At 33.3% G+C, this 19,228-nt stretch overlaps 2 protein-coding genes across 4 annotated transcripts; one reads left to right on the top strand and one right to left on the bottom strand.

Moving 5' to 3' along the window:
• Nucleotides 1–21: 21 nt before the first annotated feature.
• AP-1sigma (Adaptor Protein complex 1, sigma subunit) lies at nt 22–9,954 on the top strand. 3 transcript variants are annotated; one of them, XM_053749997.1, is made up of 5 exons: nt 22–280; nt 366–544; nt 969–1,077; nt 1,488–1,625; nt 8,558–9,954. In XM_053749997.1, the coding sequence occupies exons 1-5, from the start codon at nt 278–280 to the stop codon at nt 8,600–8,602; spliced, it is 474 nt and encodes a 157-aa protein (XP_053605972.1). In that variant the 5' UTR covers nt 22–277; the 3' UTR covers nt 8,603–9,954. The 3 variants fall into 3 exon arrangements, with proteins under 3 accessions (XP_053605972.1, XP_053605973.1, XP_053605974.1); XM_053749998.2 differs by lacking the exon at nt 8,558–9,954 and adding an exon at nt 5,931–8,354 and having other exon boundaries at nt 101–280; XM_053749999.2 differs by lacking the exon at nt 8,558–9,954 and adding an exon at nt 3,460–4,969 and having other exon boundaries at nt 101–280.
• Nucleotides 9,955–10,073: 119 nt separating this feature from the next.
• On the bottom strand, nt 10,074–17,895 carry Lsd-2 (Lipid storage droplet-2). The gene is made up of 6 exons (XM_053749996.2): nt 17,656–17,895; nt 17,003–17,129; nt 16,188–16,420; nt 11,459–11,651; nt 10,976–11,104; nt 10,074–10,531 (listed from the first exon to the last, which is right to left on the bottom strand). The coding sequence occupies exons 2-6, from the start codon at nt 17,127–17,129 to the stop codon at nt 10,290–10,292; spliced, it is 924 nt and encodes a 307-aa protein (XP_053605971.1). The 5' UTR covers nt 17,656–17,895; the 3' UTR covers nt 10,074–10,289.
• Nucleotides 17,896–19,228: the final 1,333 nt, after the last annotated feature.

The raw sequence follows: 19,228 nt of genomic DNA on the forward strand, positions 1-19,228 counted from the left end.
TCCAAATTTTATCACCAGGCACAGGGATTCCTCTCTTTTCCAGCGTCGATTTTTCTATGTCAACGTCTTATTTTTTATCTATGTCATTGTCATAAGTGTCAAAATCTAGTAAAGTAGAGGTGGAAACTATCGTGAATCGAATGGAAGACATCATTTTTTGATGAGTATAATATTTTATTGTGATGATAACTAGATTATAATCTTATTTTAATATCTCAAAACATTCCCTTTAAGTATTATTTTGTGACTGATCTAATTATACGTTTTACATAACAAAATGGTGAGTATGTCTCATAATTTACTATCAGAATGGGTGTGGGGCAAACACGACATAATTTAAAAATGCTTCATCGCGAATATTTCAGATGCAATTCATGCTGCTATTCAGCCGTCAAGGCAAGTTGAGGCTTCAGAAGTGGTATGTGGCGCACCCAGATAAGCTGAAAAAGAAAATCACACGAGAACTTATCACGACTGTGCTTGCGAGGAAGCCTAAGATGTGCTCGTTCCTCGAGTGGAAAGACGTCAAAGTCGTGTACAAAAGGTAATTTTTAAATTGACTAAACTAACTCAACTGATGTTTATTACTTCAATACATTTACTCATATGCTTTTGTCGTAACAATGTTTTCATAGACGGAATGACACCCATTAAACCTAATGGTTATGAAAGGCTTGTGATGAAGATGTCCAACCATGTCGTTAGTAAATATATTGACTGAGTGCTTTAGAAAACAATTTATTTTATTTATTATATCATAACAACCATCATAAAATTGATACTTGCTCTTCTAAAAACTTAAACTATCTATGTACTAAAACCATATCATTGAATACTTTTGACAAAACCTCAAAAGTGATGAAAGTTAGCTCCTAATTGTTGTCTCTAATGAATGTCATTATAAATATTGTATGTAAGCAATAATATTTCTTGAGTAGAGTCTTGTATTTTTTTATTTACAATTTCAGATATGCGTCATTGTACTTCTGCTGTGCGATGGAGCAAGAAGACAATGAGCTGCTGACCCTGGAGCTCATCCACAGATACGTCGAGTTGCTGGACAAGTACTTTGGCAGTGTTAGTATTTGATTTGTATGTTTGTTAGTGATTTTTCATCATTTCATGACTGTCTTATCTAGAGAAAAAGTTGTAGTCGACCTTTTCTTAAGTTGAAGATAGAGTTGTAAGTTAAATAAAAGCTTGTAAAAGAAGCACACTTTTACATTTATAATATAAGTAGGTTTGGATTGTACTAATTACAATCCAACTTTTTTTTTTTTTGGGTGTGCCCGGTTTTCCTCTTTTTGAAATGGTATTTTTGTTATGAATTATTTCTATCAAAAATTTGTAAAATACTCCCAATTTGCACACAGAAATTTTTATTACTGTAAATAGATTGATGTCAAATACAATATAACTTTTAGCTTACAATATAACTAAATATTATATATATATAATATATTATTTGTTGTGTCTCATTCAATTAGGTATGTGAACTGGACATAATCTTCAACTTTGAGAAGGCCTACTTCATTCTCGATGAGTTGGTACTTGGCGGAGAGCTGCAGGAGACGAGCAAGAAGAATGTGCTGAAAGCCATCGCTGCACAGGACCTGTTGCAAGAGGTCAGTAGCCAGGACAATGAATTAGTCTAATTTTGATATAGATATTTTGATAACAATGTGCCTGAGTCTTGACATTTTAAATAAATAACATCAACAGTGTCTATGTTTCGATGTTGACCAAACGGGAAAGAAGGCATTTTTTCTAATTTATCTATGGTATATTCTGTGTACTTTTTGAAGAATACCATAGGGTCCAACTGTCTTTTTAATATGTATTCTTAGTTTTATTTGTGACTTGGCCGCAACCTATTTGATGCATTTGTTCCTGTTCCGCGTTTAACATTGTTGATTCATTGGACGTACATTACATACGACGTACGACATTACATAGAAATTGTAATTGTGATAGATAGATAATATACTGGGTTTCACATTGACAGATATAGATGATAAAATTTGAAACAGTGTTCATTCTTTGTCAAGATTCAGACATGGTTTATTAAATGTTGTCTATAATAATAATAATAAAAAAGTTGTTTGCTCCATTTTAAGATGTTAGTTTTAAGTCATAATGATTTGTTAATCCAATGCAATCTCATATTTTGGAGTAAAAATAGTAGCTCGAATAATAATTACGCTTTGTTACACAGCTAAATGATGTGTATACTACTCTGCTCTGATATTGTACCGGTTAATATTTATTTTTAAACTAATAGGTTTAATACATTCCTTATGCTTTTAAAATATATTCTCTAGTCTTCACACATCTTAATATGCACCGGTTTTTGTATTAAAATGGCATAATTGTCACGTAAAACACCTTAAAAGCAGCAGATCTCATAGTCTACATATCTAGATTTCATATTAATTAAGTCCACAAAGACGGGTATAGACCAATGAACTATTTGTTGTGTTAGTCATAATCCACTATTCTGTAGTGAATATTTTGTCATATATAATCTTGATAAGAATATTAACTATAAATTGACGTGGACCAGTATGTTAGGACAGTGGCCTCAGTAGTGCCTTTCGATGTTTTAGATACACTAGTGTGAAATAGACGCACTGCCTTAGATATAAAATATTAGGACCAATGGCTGTTGCATATCAACTTCGTGAAAATATAATACTTATATGTATTTATCTAAATTTTAAAATTGCCTATCATCACTTAACGCTTAGGATTTCAATGCACTTCTACTAAAAACCTGTTAAAGCTTAACTTTATGGTATTAACATTTTTGAGCACATACTTGTGTATTATAACTAGAAAGATTTCAAATATGCTAAGTAGTTTCAGTATCCCCTTAATACACAACATCAAGCACAAAGTTTTCTAAAAACATTAAAAGGATGTGTTTGGATACTTACATAAACAGAGCAACACATAAATAAAACTTTAACCTATTTAAAACAAAAGCTATTCTCAAATTGTCTCTCTAGACTTCCCTACTTCCTATAAACCTAACTCTACTTGATTTATTATTATTATAAAGCTTAGGATTCATGAACTAATTTTTTAATCAATAACTAAATTAACACTGCACTTCAACACCCTAATAAACTCCCTTGTTTTGCCCTTGTGCATAAAGCATGCGCCAGAATTGTAAACCGCTATTGAAAAATTGCAGTTTTGAACTTTTTAAACAGGTATTATTTGCAACAAAATATCGAACAATTCAACTGCCAACCAACAATGGAAAGCTAGTGTACCAATCTGGCGCACGCTTAAAGCCTCATGTACACCGTACCGTAATTTCAACGCAGGTGTACACGTATCCGTTAAATTTCCATGCAATCTTGCTGCGTACGTGCTGAATCGCATTCGGTGTGTACGGACCTTAAAGCTAACACTGATGTGATGTGCATTGTTGTGCATGCGCGCGGCCGTCAGGACCTCAACGACGGATTGTTGCACTGAGCCACAGCACATACGATACGTCACTCTTTTTACTCTGTAGTTACTCTGTACTCTACTCTGCTTTTGCAATACTATGTGTAGTTGTTGTTGTACTGCTTTATAATTTACTAGATGTTGCCCGGGGCTTCGCTCCCAAGGGAATTTTGAGATAAAATATAGCCTATAGCAATCTTGGATATGTACGTGAATGGTGAAAGATTTTTTGAAATCGGTTCGGTAGTTTCGAAGATTACCCGCCTAAAACATAGAAACTCCCAAACGCTTACCACTTTATTATGATAGTATAGATTTCTACAAAATAAAAGTTTTGCATGAAGATGCGTTGCATGTTGTCGTGTCTTGAAATTCAACAATTGCTGCTCTACTTGGTAGAGTGCCAAGCTTGTATGTGTGATATCTCAAATATCCTTAGTTTTATTCGCCCTTAGTTTGTAATTAAAATCGTCATAAACCAAGCCTATTGATGATGAATCAGTCAGTAAAACAGTTCCTATTTTATTTTTATTTTATTCGTAGTCACACCAATTACATATTTTATTTAATAACTTGATAGTTCAGATGTTGTCCACGTTTTAGCTATGTTTTATTTTGTTTTACACTTATTTAAATTTATACCTTTATTTTGGTATTTTAATTAAATAAATGGACACAATTTTGACATTACTATTTATTGATATATATGTATATCACTTTGAAAATTCATATCTTTGCACATTACATATTATTTATTGAATTATGAACTATATAACTCGTTATGTGCCATGATATTGATTTTCAAACGGCACATTTTAATAAAAGACATTTCAAGATTATACGGGCAGAGATGGGTTGTCTCCCAGAATTTTCCCAGTTTATTACTAAAAATCGGACCCATCTTTTATTTGGGTTTCAGTCGGATTTTTTGGAAAAAAAAACCGGGAAAATACTAGACATAAATTGACCTCTGTATATGTAGAGAGGTAGTAGTAATTGCATGACATCTTGCAATAATCAAAATCCAAAACATACATTGATACACGGATGCTAAGCGTTAGTGATATTTTAAATCTCATTAAATGAAAAAAAGATTAATATTTTTTAGAATAGGTGTCTAGGTGTTTTTATGTGAAGTAGTCGATGTATTACCTATATATTTCGCCGCTTTATATATGTGTATTCAAAATACTACTATTGTTCCGAGGACGTTGTTTTACCACATAATATATCTATAATATATAATATGATGGCGATTATTAAAATTCAATTCTTACACTGTACTTAATATTTTTACGAGTAATTTTCGACAATGCAAAATCTTAATTAAAATAGAATCTCCTAAAATTTATTTAAGAAGAATTTTAGAATCTCCTATAAATATACTTTTTTAATGAATTGTTTGGCCTGTTTTATGACGATTTGGTAAAATGGCGTCCTATACTGGTGATGGTTTGGCTGTTAGCATTTATTGTAATGGGATGTCGAAATACAGTGATTTTATCTGGAATTCTGTTTTCTTGCATGATCCTTGTCCCGTCCTTCTCCGTAGTATGATTTTGCCTATAGACTATAGGATAGGAAATGTTCAGACAAATTAAGGAAATTGTTGTATTTGAATCGCCTCAGTAGGTATTATTAGAATAATGTTTAGATAAAAATTTACCAAAAAAATATTGGTAGTCTGTACATGAATAAATTTACTATTTATACATATTTTTAGATGAAATGTGTTGTAGACAACTATAAATCATGCTACGGTTTTCATATATCAGTGGAGTGATGGCAGCGGGATTTTAACTATGTTTTTGAAGCGGGCGAAGTAAAAATATGTATGTCATACATATTTAATAAGGACTCAAATAAAATTAACATTTAATTTTATTAATACCGGGTCTCGAACTCTATGCTTCAATATTTATGCATATATATATATATATATATATATATATATATATATATATATATATATATATATATATATATATATATATATAAGCATGTTTTCCTCTGCAATGCCAACTACATATAATATTTTATGCCATTTCATCATATTAACTTTTATTAACCTTCGATATTTTCTAACTTGAGCGTTGTAACAAAAAACAATAACGCGAATAGTATAATGACAGAATCTAGGAGTCACGATAAGATTTTTGTGTATAGAAAAAATATGATTGAAAATATAATTGAAATAGAATTCGTCTCTAAAATGCATAAATATACTTTCAGTTCATGTTCAATAGTAGGCAGATAAAACTCATAAATAGCATTTGTATAAACGATATGTTCTTATATGATAAGAAATTCTGATAGAAAAAGTAGAAAAACTTAATATTTGTCCTTAATTCAATACAATATAGGTGTGAATTATAATGTACTCGTAAATGCTGCGTATTGAAATGCTGATACATATACAAAAAGGAGGGAAGGCGTGTGTATTTGTCCTTAGTTCAATAGTTGTTATATAGGACGAGACGGTGGACGCGGCGCTCCGGGAGGTGGGGCTCCTCTGAGGGCGGCTGGGAGCTCCGGACAAGAGAGAGACACCTGCAACTGACGCCGATACTGCAGACTAAAGGAATTGTTACACGAAATTTACATTCCAAAGTTTTTGTTTTCTATACAATGGGGACATTTTCATTTGATGTTGAAAGTGAATCATTTGTTTGATGAAAATCGCCCTAATGGGCGTAGTGATTTTCTGCCCGCCTAAAACTTGATTTACACCAAACTAGTAGCTTATTTGCTTTAATATGGCTGTCCTAACAATGGCCATAGCCTCTTATGGAATTAAATCGTGTGTATTTTGATCTCCCAGGTGATTTGCCAGTAGATGATTTCAGGACACAAAAATGTGGTATTTGCTCACCCAGTTAATATCACCCAGGTGATTAAAGAAGAATAAATCTGGATAGCCAGAATAGAATGAGTATTTGCTCGTTTGGTGTAAATCACTCTTAAAAACTGTGAGAGCAGTTTGATTGCAAATAATGAATATGTGCTATTTACAAATAACTTAAACTTAAAGGGAATAAGAAAAAAAAGCATATTTCCAAAAATTCTTCGCTGAAAAGTTACATTACCTACCGTACTGAAAAAGCTCTCTTGTTTACGAGATATGGAAAAAACATTATTTTTTTTCAATAAAATCAAGGCGATCAATGGGGGTGGAAAACGTTAGTCTAAAATTCATACAAATATTATTTGTAAGATTTCCATGTTTTCTTCACCATTAAAGTGTACAGTACTGTGTTATAAATTAAGATCACAAAGCAAAAGCTTTTATAAATAAGATGGTATCACATTTTCTAATAAGTATGTTTATCCAAGCTCTTCCATTGATATACAGTCATACGCAACTACCAATCAGTCATAAAACAAGCAGTAGAACTAGATTGGTTTTGAGGAAAGGCAAAACAATTGATATATTTTTTATAGAATTATAGCACTTAACTGACTGACACGTTAGTTTGGGTATTTTAAAAAAGATAAACTTTGTCTTCATATCGAAATGTTAATAGTATTATAAAATAATTTTAAAATCATAATAAATATCTTTGCACTTTACAATTAAATAGTGAATTTGTTCATATTTCATATTTATTTTAAAAATCAATAAAAAATATGTCAGTGTAAATATACCTAAACAAATGTGACAAAAAAATATTTGGAATGTTCGCATCATTACAGTACCACCACGTTTATAAGCAATTTACATTTACAATTACATCGGCAATATTCGACGACGCAGAATAGCGCGTCCAACCGCCGAATCAAACCGAATACAAACTCAATAAAATAACGACCATATTACTAGGACATAAGTCTTAAAATCCAAAAAAAATCAATGATGCGTGCGTACGACGCGACGGCGCGGACTTCAGACATCATGGCGCATACGCGTCAGCCAATAGCGGACAGCTCTGTTCGCGGGTAAACAAACATGGCGCGCTCTGATTAGCTAAAATATTTTCGCGCCGTACAAAAATTAGACTTCTGCGCAGGTACATCGGTGTAACTTATAAAAGTGGTAGACCTGTACATCTAAACTACTTTGGAGTCATTCTAAATGTGATACCAAAAGTAATATGTGTAAAAAAACGTATTTGCCCAGCAGTTACTAGAAATTATATTCTATCGTCTGCTGGAGAAAATTAAAATCTTAGATAAGAAAAATTAATTTTCTATTTATGGACCATTTTTTCTTAATTAATAAGAGTGATTTGTTTTATTATTCGCGTTATTGTTATTAAGCCAACGAATTATTTTAAGAAAATGCCGAATTTATATTCCATTGTTTTTTTATTATCATTATTAAATATTTTAATTAGTTTAATAATTATTAAGAAGAATCGTTTTTTATGTGATTAATATAATATTTTATTCCTTTATTTATTCCATTTGTGGTACTAAACATTTTCCATAGTGCCAACTTACAGTTAATCTGAACTAAAATCATATTATTAATTATTAACGAAATAAAAATAATATTTTGAATTAGTTACATATTAAAGGCAATTTGGCAAAATAGACCAAAAGAGATTAAAAACGGCAAATTTTGTAACTATTCTCATCTTTTAATGTAATACGCTTTTGATAGTAATTAAATATTATATGAAATATTGTACTTGTTTATTTACATGTGCAATAATGTTCTTTATGTTACTTAATGTTCTTTAATTTGATTATATTTGTATCAGATTTTATTCATTGATTTTAATAAATGTTATATGTTTTTAAAATTTTTATTTAATACATACACATCCCGCCTGTTCATTAAAATTTATAATTTCAAAATCTGGCAATTCTAGTTAAAATCACCCACACAATCTGGCAAAAATATTCTTTTTTTTTTAACCAGAGGATCAACATTTTGATAATTGACCTATTATTTAATTTTATAATTATGTATGATTAGTATGTATGATTAGTATGGATATATTTTCATACACTACATACTACAATATTAGACTTTTTGATAAACCTTACAAAACGTGATATATATTTTATTATAACATAACATTCGCGCAGCCGACAAGCGATAGCTTTAACGCGGCCACGAGCGACTCTGGCTCAGTGATGACCCTTGTTGCAGGAGGAGACTCCGCAGGGCTTCTTCGAGGACCACGGCCTCGGCTAAGCTGCGCGGGACAGCCCTAACAACGACCATCTACAACAGCACTGGATTCTGGCGTATACTTGATTCATAGTACTATTTGTAAGCTTCTGAATGTATTTCAATTTGTTTATTGTTAGATGAAAATGTTCATTTTCATTCTAATAGTCGTACAGTTGTACCTGACCTGTGGTAGAGTCAGGTTAATCTGACCCCGTCTGTACATTAGAGCAAGACAATCATATTTGTACTTGGGTAGTTTACAGGAGCAAACTGAATATAATGTCAGTTCTCTTTATATTTTCATTCGTCGTCTAAAATTCTCACAACCTTTATTTAAAATGGAAATATATTTATTTCGAACATAAACATACAATAGATTAAAGTTAAAGAAGGCTAATTATATATTTTTCCGATCCGTACAAAGCAACAAGATAGAAGATTGACAAAAATATTAGAGTTCTCTCCCGTTTCTTCTTGTGTATTTCTTATACACGTTCCTCTTTCTTGTACGAGCGAAACGAAAGATATATCGCAGTCTAGTTTTCTCTGTCTAAAATTTTTATTCTACGTCTCAGTATACGCCCAAAACTACTTACTAAGGCCAAATCTGTGTAGTATTAAAATCAATGTAATTATTCACTTATTTGGTTGGGAGTTGATTATGAGACAATGCTGTTGTATAAGTTGGTCAGTGCATTTAGTTTTAATTTAATACATTAATATCATGCAATGTTTTAATTCTTTTTATAATTTTTGAAGCACAATTTGAGTGATGTTATGTTTAATCACGGGCAGCTGTAGCCATTTACTTAATTTTAAATGGTATTTAGTTTTATTTCACTTAATTTACTTCGCATATATAATTTAGTTTGAGAAACGTCTTCATCTGACAAAACATTTGTGCCAATATAAAGTATTCCATATATCTCTCTCCAAACTAGATCTTTCTATAATATGTAACGTCATTCAAATCTTCCATATCAGACCTCATATCTATTTTATAAAGCTTTTCCTACTGTAATTTAGATACAATACAAATATCATATGATTGTAATCCGTAAAATATGTATATAGATGTATCCATAGTTATCTTTTCATGGAGGCCCATGAATTTTACATTCAATACAAATATTCATTTTTCGCAATTAATATTGCATGTTATGTCTCAGTGATACATTTTAAGTGAGACAGAGACGGGTGATGCGTATATCTATTGCGCTCGTACGGTGTATGACTGAGACAAGTTGAATACTTCCGTATTCATAAAATTTTCGAACAATAATCATGTTCTTATGGGCCTAAGAAGTGATCAAATGAAGTTCCCTAAAAGTAAGAATTAATATTAATTTTGAAATAAAGTAATGTAAAAATGATTTGTTGTTTAATTCCATTCATTGTTTTATTTTTCTTCCGTTTTTTTTTTTAAATATAGCTAAGTGTATAGTAATTTACTCCTGTTACTGAAAAATTATACTAAAAATAAAAATCAAAGTTAAAAAATCAAGAGATACATTTATTTATCAGAAGTATAAAATTTTAAAAATCTTAATATAAATCAGGGCCATACAACGGCCGTAAATACATCAAAATATAAGACTCATCAGGCAGTCTTTATACTTAAAGCTATCGCCATAACACTGTTAGTAAAACCAGTTTACCTTCAATGTGGCGTGAGTACATCTAAAATTATAATTAATGAATATAAAAATTATTGTTTATTGGAATTTTCCGAAGTGGCGTGTTCCGCGGGTTGGTTGGCGGCGGTCGGGGCGGCGGAGGGGTGCGGCACGGGGGAGGGGCCGGCGGGGGGCGCGGGGGGCGCGGGCTCCGAAGGGGACTTCTCACTCGTTTGTTGCTGTTGCTCCTTCTGCTGCTCTTCATTGGTGACTTTGGCGAGGTGGAGGGCGGCGAACAGGGCTGCCACGTAGCGACGGAAGTCTAGTTCAATGCCTGAAGATGGAAAGCATGGTTAGGTCGAAATTTATTCGGGTCTGTCTCCACTGGTGTGATCGCAGATAGCAACTAGGGAAAATATTAAAAGTCTGGTATATACGATTTTATCAAATCAAATCATTTATTTAGCACACAAAATTTATCTAATTTTATTTCATACATAATATCGTATAGTCAATAGCACATCAAGTAACCCTGCATTAACCTCTATGGCGCGGGGATAGCGGCGAGTTTGCAATGAATGTATTGAATATTTATGGAATAAATAAATGCATTTGGGTAGGTTGATGTGCTGTTGACTGTACCCAGTTAGAAAATACCTATTACTAAAACAGGTACTTGCGACTGTACATTATCTGATAAAAATACATTCACAAAGTAATTCGTTTATCAAGGAGATTAGATCTATGGCCTGTTTAAGCTTAATTTTTTTTTACCCACCTTCTGTTCTGAGCGTGTTGACCTTGTGCGCCAGGTTGGCCCACACCCTCCTCGCCGCAACCGCGCTGAGTCTGCCCACAGTCTGCACTGTGTGGAGCGTGGGGTCTGTCTCCATTGGTGTGATCTCAGCTGTAGACAAAAAATATTTATTAGCTTTATGAGATTTTGCTAAGTAAGATTTACAACTAGTTTCATGAGAGGCCATATTGTGTAGTGAAATAAAATAAACTTGCTTAGCATTGTCGTCTTTTCTTGAAATAGTGCTCACACTATGTTATATCGTCGCGTGTTTGTATGTTCAGTTTCTGGCCATAGTTAATGGCCCGGGTTCCGCGCAAAAATAAACCTTTAAATTTAAATTTCGCAAAATCAAGCAATAGCAGTCGAATCTTCAAGGTTAAGATATTCGCGGCATCACAATTCACAATCTTAAATGATACCGGGAACATCCAGACATCAGACCGTAGAGATCAAAATACTCACTGCTAGGCTCAGGTTGCGGGCCAACAGGGGGTAGGTAGTAATCTAGCAGCTGCATAGCGTAGGTGGCGCCACTGTCCACGCTGTGCATAGCCTTCTGCCCGTACGCCGTGGACAGCAGAGCGTTGGCTTTCGCCCAGGACAAGTCCTTCAGGGAGTGGACTCGTTGTTCAGCGGACGCGCGCGCTGTGCACACCTGAAATTAAAGTTGATGTTATAATATGTTTTTTCACTTCTCAAGGTCGTAAGGTTGACATTGATTGGCCCAAAATAAAATCTTTTGCAATTGCGCCCCGGGGCTTCGCTTCCGTGGGAATGTCGGGATAAAAAGTACCCTATGTGTTATTCCAGGTTATATTATACCCATGTCCAGTAGATTCTGTGTGGTTTGTCCTAATATAAAAAAAAAAAAAAAATTTACATACATAAACGTTCGCATTTATATTATTAGTAGGACTACCAAGTAGTTTACCTTTTTTTTTACTAGTAGTTTTACCAAAATGTCAATTTTGACAAGCATTTATAGTCGTTAGAGATCATGGAATTAGTACGTACTCCGTACAACGAAGTACTTACTAAATCCAATGTTAGAGACATCTTGTTGCATTCAACGCCTGACAAAAATCATGTCTGTGCAATAAACCGTTGAGGAGTTCCCTCGTTGGGAACTGAACCTAGGTGCAATATATAGTAACAATGAATTGTCGTGGAAAATGAACGGACAATGAAAATATAGGTAACAAGGTCTCAAGAAAAAAATGATCGATTTACTTATTTAGCCTACAGCTGAAGTGTTATGTCCAGCAGTTGGGCAAAATCAACATGTACCTATACTTATGACATTCCAATTTGCTTTCACCTAAGTTGGGTTTACCCAGCAAATTGGAATTCCAACAAAATCAACAGAAATCCTAATTACGCGAACGACAGAGAAAACTCGAGAATGGAAAGCTAAAGACGCGTACCTCGTTATTCATACATAACCACCGCATTTATTAAAAACTGGCTGGCGGAATCATGACGTCATACTATATTTTCCTTATTCGTGTACTTTGAACTCCACGTCGACGATACACATCACCACAATATTCGTCATGTTTAACTATATATAGTACAGTTGTATATAGTATTTCGCGATACACGGGTAAAAATCTTTTCGTTTTGTTCCTGTGGGAATTTCTGGAATTTCTCTTTCAATGCCCAGTAGCTGTGAGTTTAAGAGTTTTCAAAAAGCATTATCATACCTAGTCCATTATGAATGCCTATTTCAACAACGACCTCTGTGCCGCATAATAATATGACCTTAGTTAAACCGGACTTCCGGAGTATAGTATCAGAGCTGGAAAGTATTTCTAATTTATACGTCAATAGCCTTTAGGCGTCAATAATGTCTTAACACCAGTAGTAATAAGAAATTCGATAATAAAGATTTAAAATTTTCCAGAAAAGTCAAAACCTAGTCGCGGTTTTAGCCGAACATTTCCACTGATAACTCCGAAGGATTTCACGAAATCCGGTTCATTGTTCAGGCCATTATCACCAGCTATCTTATCATACACCGTATTGTATCCTACTTTATTTGTTACTTGTATCGGTAGCCATGTAGCCATGGCCGGTTCCGTATAACCTTCGCTTGTATTACGAAAACGGATGTGGCGAGTTTCATTTCATTATGCAAGTAATAGAATTGTTGATGTATTAAAATTACTGTATGTGTATTTACACCCAAACAGATGTAATAATATTTTAAGAATATACCTACTTAAACTATTTTTTTTTGTGTCTATATCCTTACTATATTCCATAAACAGGATCAATTTAGTTGCATAATTATAGGTTTAGACTTAACTCTTCTGAGGCGTAAATTTAGGGTTTAAGTATCTATGTAATAGTCACATAAGTTGAAATTTGTTTAAGATGTTAAGGATGAACATTCATCCTTAATTGTTGTGCTTACATAAGCACAACAATTAATGGTGGGACGATTTCAAATAATGATGATTTTTGTAATTTTTTATTTCAATTGTTTGTTTTGTATGTACTTAGTTATCTAGTAGGCACATCAAATTTTTCGCCAAGTCGATATTATTCATTGATTTCTACACAACACGCTGTCGCAATCATGTGACCTGCAAACTTCTAACATGCATGCACTATGCGTCCCCCCCCCTCCCCCCAACCCCTGCGTCTAGAGTCGATGAACTGTCAATTAGCCGGCCTTGCGTTTACCATATTCTTAGATACAGTCATCAACAAAGTAACTCTAAACCCTAACAATCGGAAGTTTTGCGAAAAAGAATAAGAACCACTTGCACTGCGCATGCCTCGAGAATGCCTGTTAGTCACTCCCGTCCGTACCGGCTTCACTCTTGGTGAAAACCGTACAAAAATCCGTCCGGTAGATTTTGAGTTTATTGCTTTCAGACGCGAGAGGTGAATTTTATTTCTAAAATATGTAAGGATATGTATGCAAATGTATGGCTGTTGATCGCCCAAATAAAATAAATAATTATGACGCAATCTAACGTCTTGCATTGATCATAATTGATTCTGTCACCGACTGTACCCACGTACAGTGAGTGAGTTCTAGAAGGGACTAGTTTGTTTATAAATAGAAGGCGGAATATTTCAACATCAGTTTTATTCGATTGACGTTGTGTCTATCATTTGAATTTCCTATGAGTAGAGATTTGTTATCACTTTGTTATCATAACATAAACGTGACTGACTTCTAGAAAAAAAGACAGTCACGTGGCAGGACGAAAATATAAATAAAAGCACTATATTATCTGTGCATATAGTCAGTGTAAAAAATCTACACTAATCTTGTTAGGAGGAAATATTTGTAAGTTTGTATGGAAGGGGTAAATCGTGTTTATTTAACCAATGTTTTTTATTTACGAATTGGAAGCACCTATATTTCTGAGTGACATGGAGACTTAATAATAATATTTTTTTTATATCTAATATTCCCACGGGAGTGCACGGCACGACGCAGCTAGTCTTTAATTAAAATTAATCTTAGTTTTTATTACTGAAACATAATTATGTAAACATCAATATATTTATTTCATAATGATCACTCATTCGTTTGAACTGTTTGTACTATGAACTCAAAGGGTAAGGTCGGAGTTCAAACGTGTCATACACGTGAACACACAATGCGTGAGAAACTTACGAGGCTAAATGATTATAATAGTTGATTTCAATTAAAATACAAATTATAATAGAGCCATAAATACGTGAGCGAAGCCGCGGACAATAATTAGTTTCTTCAACATCCTACGTGCACAATATCATGCGCCGTCCGCGATATTGTACAGATAATAGACATCCTGTTTATATGAGTGTAGAATGTACAGCTAACCGCACATCAAGTCATCCTGCATGTACGACTGTACGTCTTTGTGGCGGTGATAGCGATGAATTTGCTAGGAACTGGGGTAACTTGATGTTGGCCGTAGTAGACGAAAAAGGGGACTCGAGATAAAAAATGTCGTCTAAAAATAGAATGTTCGTTCTGTTACATACAGAGTAAAAAACACAACTTTTAAATACTTTTTCTCGTAATGTGTATGTATAACTAGCCAAATAACTGTTTTCAGTCAGTTTTATACCTTCATGCTATATAATAGTTATCGGCTGTAATTGGCGATTTGTGTAACTTGTCTAAAATGTTTAATGAAGATACAATGAAACAAAATGAAATGAGACTTATACTTTTTCACTTAAATTCCTTAGGATGAAAAGAGAGGGAGAAAATGTGCAATCAACGGTTAATACAATACATTAATGAAGATAATGTTCAATTAACTAAATCTATTTTTATATCTTCAGTTAATGTTAATGACTAAGCAGCAGGATATAAAAAGAAACAAGTAAAAAATATAAAAAGAAACGACTTCTTTGTTGTAATAGTAATGTTTAAACTGTACATGAAAATAGAAAAAAAAAACATTACCCAGCCAGACAAAGCGTAGTCATAATTCAATGAACAATTGACTTGTTATTAATTTTAAAATGCCAATGTTTAACAAATGTTTAAGGTGCATGTTTTAATTTGAATTGCTAATTGTTAATTGAAAGTTAATTGATGTATTTAATTAACCTTCAAAAGTCATTTACGTGGAAGAAATTACTCTTTTTTTATTAGCAAAGATGACATGTTGTTAAAAAAATTGATGTATTTTTATCAACATATTAGCTTATCATAAGCTAGACTGGCTTTGTTTACGATGAGTATTATAAATTAATTAATCTACACTAAATTACTTAATCTACAGTTAATTACTTAATCATTCCAAAATATATAATAATAACGATAAAAAGTAAAATCATTTTAAAATGAACATATATATTTTTCTACAAAGGAAACCTTCAGCAATTGACCTAGATAAAGGCTATTCAGGCTGTAGTCTGAATGCTAGATGTTATGCAATTGTAATTCCTATAGACAGTTTTTACCCCACTTCCCACATATTAGTGTGTATGAAAATCTTCAATACTCAATCATGCAAATTTTACAAGACGGTTTTTGGAGAAATTTGGCACACTGGGAGAACATAACCTGGAATAACACGTAGAGTACTTTTTACCTCGAAATTACCTAGGGTTACACACGCTAATTATGTACGGCCTCCATATGTCTGTCAAAGATTCTTGTAAAATGATCTTTTGTACTAAACCCAATAGACCAATAAAAGTAAGTTATAAAGACAATATATAAATTTACCTTAGATACATGAGGAGTCAATCTCGAAATGACAGCCTGTTTGGTGGTCTCCACGATGACCTTGGGTTCCTCTGTGACGAGCGGCACCTTACGTTCTAGGGCTTCGATGGCGGCCGCGATCTTGGCGTCGCCGGCGGCCAACGGTGCAGCCACATAGGGGGCAGCTGTCGTGGCTGCCAGGGCAACGCTGGCTTCAGCAGTAGACAGCGCCCAGTCAAGGACAGAGTGGACCCCTGCACCAAAAGAATAAAACATTTGTGTTCAGTGGGTTTTTTTTCTCTTGACACATGTCAGAAAAATTTGACCTTTATGAAATTTAGGGCCGTGTGGTAACCGCACTAACTTTCCTCGCGTGGATATCATACAACGACAGCTGAGAGCCAAAAGTTTTATATGCAGGAGCATATAAAACTTGTGTACTGACACACACATGATACTTCAAGGTTTATAATTTAAGCCGCAGGACTGGCGGCCGTTCAACAAGTTAGAAAACCTGTGGGTAGAACTTGATTACTTTTTGAATCCTACCCTGTCTTTAGAGCCACATCATAAAGTTACTTAAAATTGTGTATCAGGTATATGAGAAGGCTAAGTTAATAAGCTTTTAAGGTCAGATGTATGTATGTGTGTATGTAGGTACATCAATAACCTAATAATGAAGCTTACTTGAATGTAAACACAACCTCTTATTTATAAAAAGTTACTAAATTATGTTTTATCAATTTTGCACTTTACAATATTCCTTTACCTTAAAGTTTGCTTTAACTTTTTAATAAATAAGAGGGATAAAGTAAACCTTAGAGAAGTGAACTCACCCTTGACTTTAGTGTAGATGGCCCCAAACTGGCCCATGGCAGCACCCACTGTGGGCAGAGCCATGGCCTTCTGTACTGACTGCAGCTGCGGCATCACTGATGGGGCTGAACTCACTTCTGTTGCCATCTACAACAAAATTTATAACCATTAACCCATTCAATAATGAAAATTCAATAATAATTTTATAAATTGGTTTTAAAGTTTTGGTTTTAAACATGCTTATAATTTAAGACTAATGTTTCATGATGGGGTAAGAAAGAATTTCTCTGAATGTCTAATAATTTTAATACATTGTCAATATCATTTCACTCCTAAGTAGCCTTATAAACATCCAGTGAACATGTTACACTAAAACTTAATCCATATTTACACATTATGGGCTTAATAAATATGTAGTAGTGTATATTATACACATAATACATGCTACATTAAACAAGTACAATTTGAAAATATAGCCCAATTAGACAACCCATAACTAGTTTTATTGGAGCTAACCCACATTCTTTCAGTTTATTCACCTTACCAGTGCACCTGCAATTTTGAATCACTTGTGATAAAATTATTAAATGTAGAAAGGCAACATGAACTACCATAAGGGGTCACATTGAGATGATTAAGTACCTAATAATACAATATTAAACAGAAAACTTACCTTTTGAATTAAAAAACTTAAGTTTCAAAATAAAGGAAGATGATTCAATGATTTTATTAACTATAGGTTGCAGGTAGATATCAAATTACAGTGTAGGATCCGTGAACGAATAAACGCGAAACAGTTAGCTATATCGACTCAACTGGTTAAACTGACCGGTCGCTGCAAGCACTTGATAATATATTGCAACAAGCAAGTGATCTTTGATCAGCCTCTGCGTCAACAGCAGTGTCGTCAACGTCATTGAGTGGGATATTTTTTTATAACAAAAGCGAATGATGAGCACCTAGATATCTACCTACCTACTGCTATCTATTTCTAAACTGAAAACTAAACTGTCATGAGACTGTTATGTCATTGACAAACTTGTCAGAAAAATGGACGTTTCATGCAATGTTGACAGCCAACAATCATTTATTTCCCCAAAACTTAGTCAGCAGGCCTTATCGATAGTTCAATTTTTTTTTTCAAACTCAAATATCTTTATTGCAGTAACTGTGTAGTAAAAGCTGTGGCACATACAATACAATAGTTTCAACAGTTTACCCTTACAGGCATGCAATATTAGCGTTATGTTACACTTATAACACATACTATATTTCTATATATGGGTACGTGCAGTACTTACAAATTAAACTGTTTGAACAACTTATAAGTAAGTAACTTATAAGTAAGTAAGATTTTATGTGAATTTCCATTTTGTTGGGATTTTGAAATAAAATGCAGTTGAAATATATAGGAAAATGTAATATTCGATTCGACTGATAACAATATCAATCGAAAAATTGGACAAAAATGGCACTAAAATTTTCCAATTTAAAATAGATTTTGCTTGGTTGGGCATTTGGCCTTTCGGATTGTTGCTGTTAGTTCCCCTTTCCAGTATTATGTATACCGATGATATGTATACTTTCTTGGTTGGATCAGGGGGTTTGCAATTCATTTTAGGTTCCTAAATTGAACTGAATTGCATTGAAATCGTTCTGTAAATGTTGATAGTAGGCCTGCTGGACTGGTGTTTATTGCTAGCATTACAAATTCGTACAAACAGTAAATACACGACTTAGCTTATCCAAAAATTAAAATATTTTCCCTTAAATATGATGTTTTAGTAGCCTGGCAACCTTTGACATTTTCGGTTCGGAAACTTGAAACCGGATAAATGAACCTGATAGTAAAATCTGTGAGTAAAATGAATGTGTAATGAATGTAAACAAAATACCACTGAATATTTACGAATAAATCACTTTTTTCTATCGCAGTAGACATAATTATATACCTATATCATGGATTGTGATATCGTTTATATTTTGTCTACAAAAAGAAAGGAAAGGACAAATAAAATCAATTAATTAACCCTATTACTATGTTCTATGATAATATATTAACCTACTTTCTGAGAAGAGAATACTTACCTATGCAATAATGTAAGAAAATTACATACCTGAATTATTATGTACATATCTAGAAATAATACCCAATGAGGAAACGTTTAAATTCCGCATTCGTATAGGTCTGGTAAATCTGAATGCCCATTTTATGTAGAGATAAATATGTAGTCAAATAGGTAAAT

Source organism: Plodia interpunctella, chromosome 9 (genome assembly GCF_027563975.2).
Source record: "Plodia interpunctella isolate USDA-ARS_2022_Savannah chromosome 9, ilPloInte3.2, whole genome shotgun sequence".
NCBI lineage: Eukaryota > Metazoa > Arthropoda > Insecta > Lepidoptera > Pyralidae > Plodia > Plodia interpunctella.

Bases quoted from the DNA above. Each gene is read 5' to 3' on its own strand.
- Lsd-2 (XM_053749996.2), bottom strand. From the start codon at position 17,129: ATGGCAACAGAAGTGAGTTCAGCCCCATCAGTGATGCCGCAGCTGCAG. The intron at 16,421-17,002 runs GTGAGTTCACTT...CTTTTGGTGCAG, and splicing joins CATCTACACTAAAGTCAAGG to GGGTCCACTCTGTCCTTGAC. The intron at 11,105-11,458 runs GTGAGTATTTTG...TTTTGTCTACAG, and splicing joins CCCGCAACCTGAGCCTAGCA to CTGAGATCACACCAATGGAG.
- AP-1sigma (XM_053749997.1), top strand. The intron at 545-968 runs GTAATTTTTAAA...TTACAATTTCAG, and splicing joins GTCAAAGTCGTGTACAAAAG to ATATGCGTCATTGTACTTCT. The intron at 1,078-1,487 runs GTTAGTATTTGA...TCATTCAATTAG, and splicing joins TGGACAAGTACTTTGGCAGT to GTATGTGAACTGGACATAAT.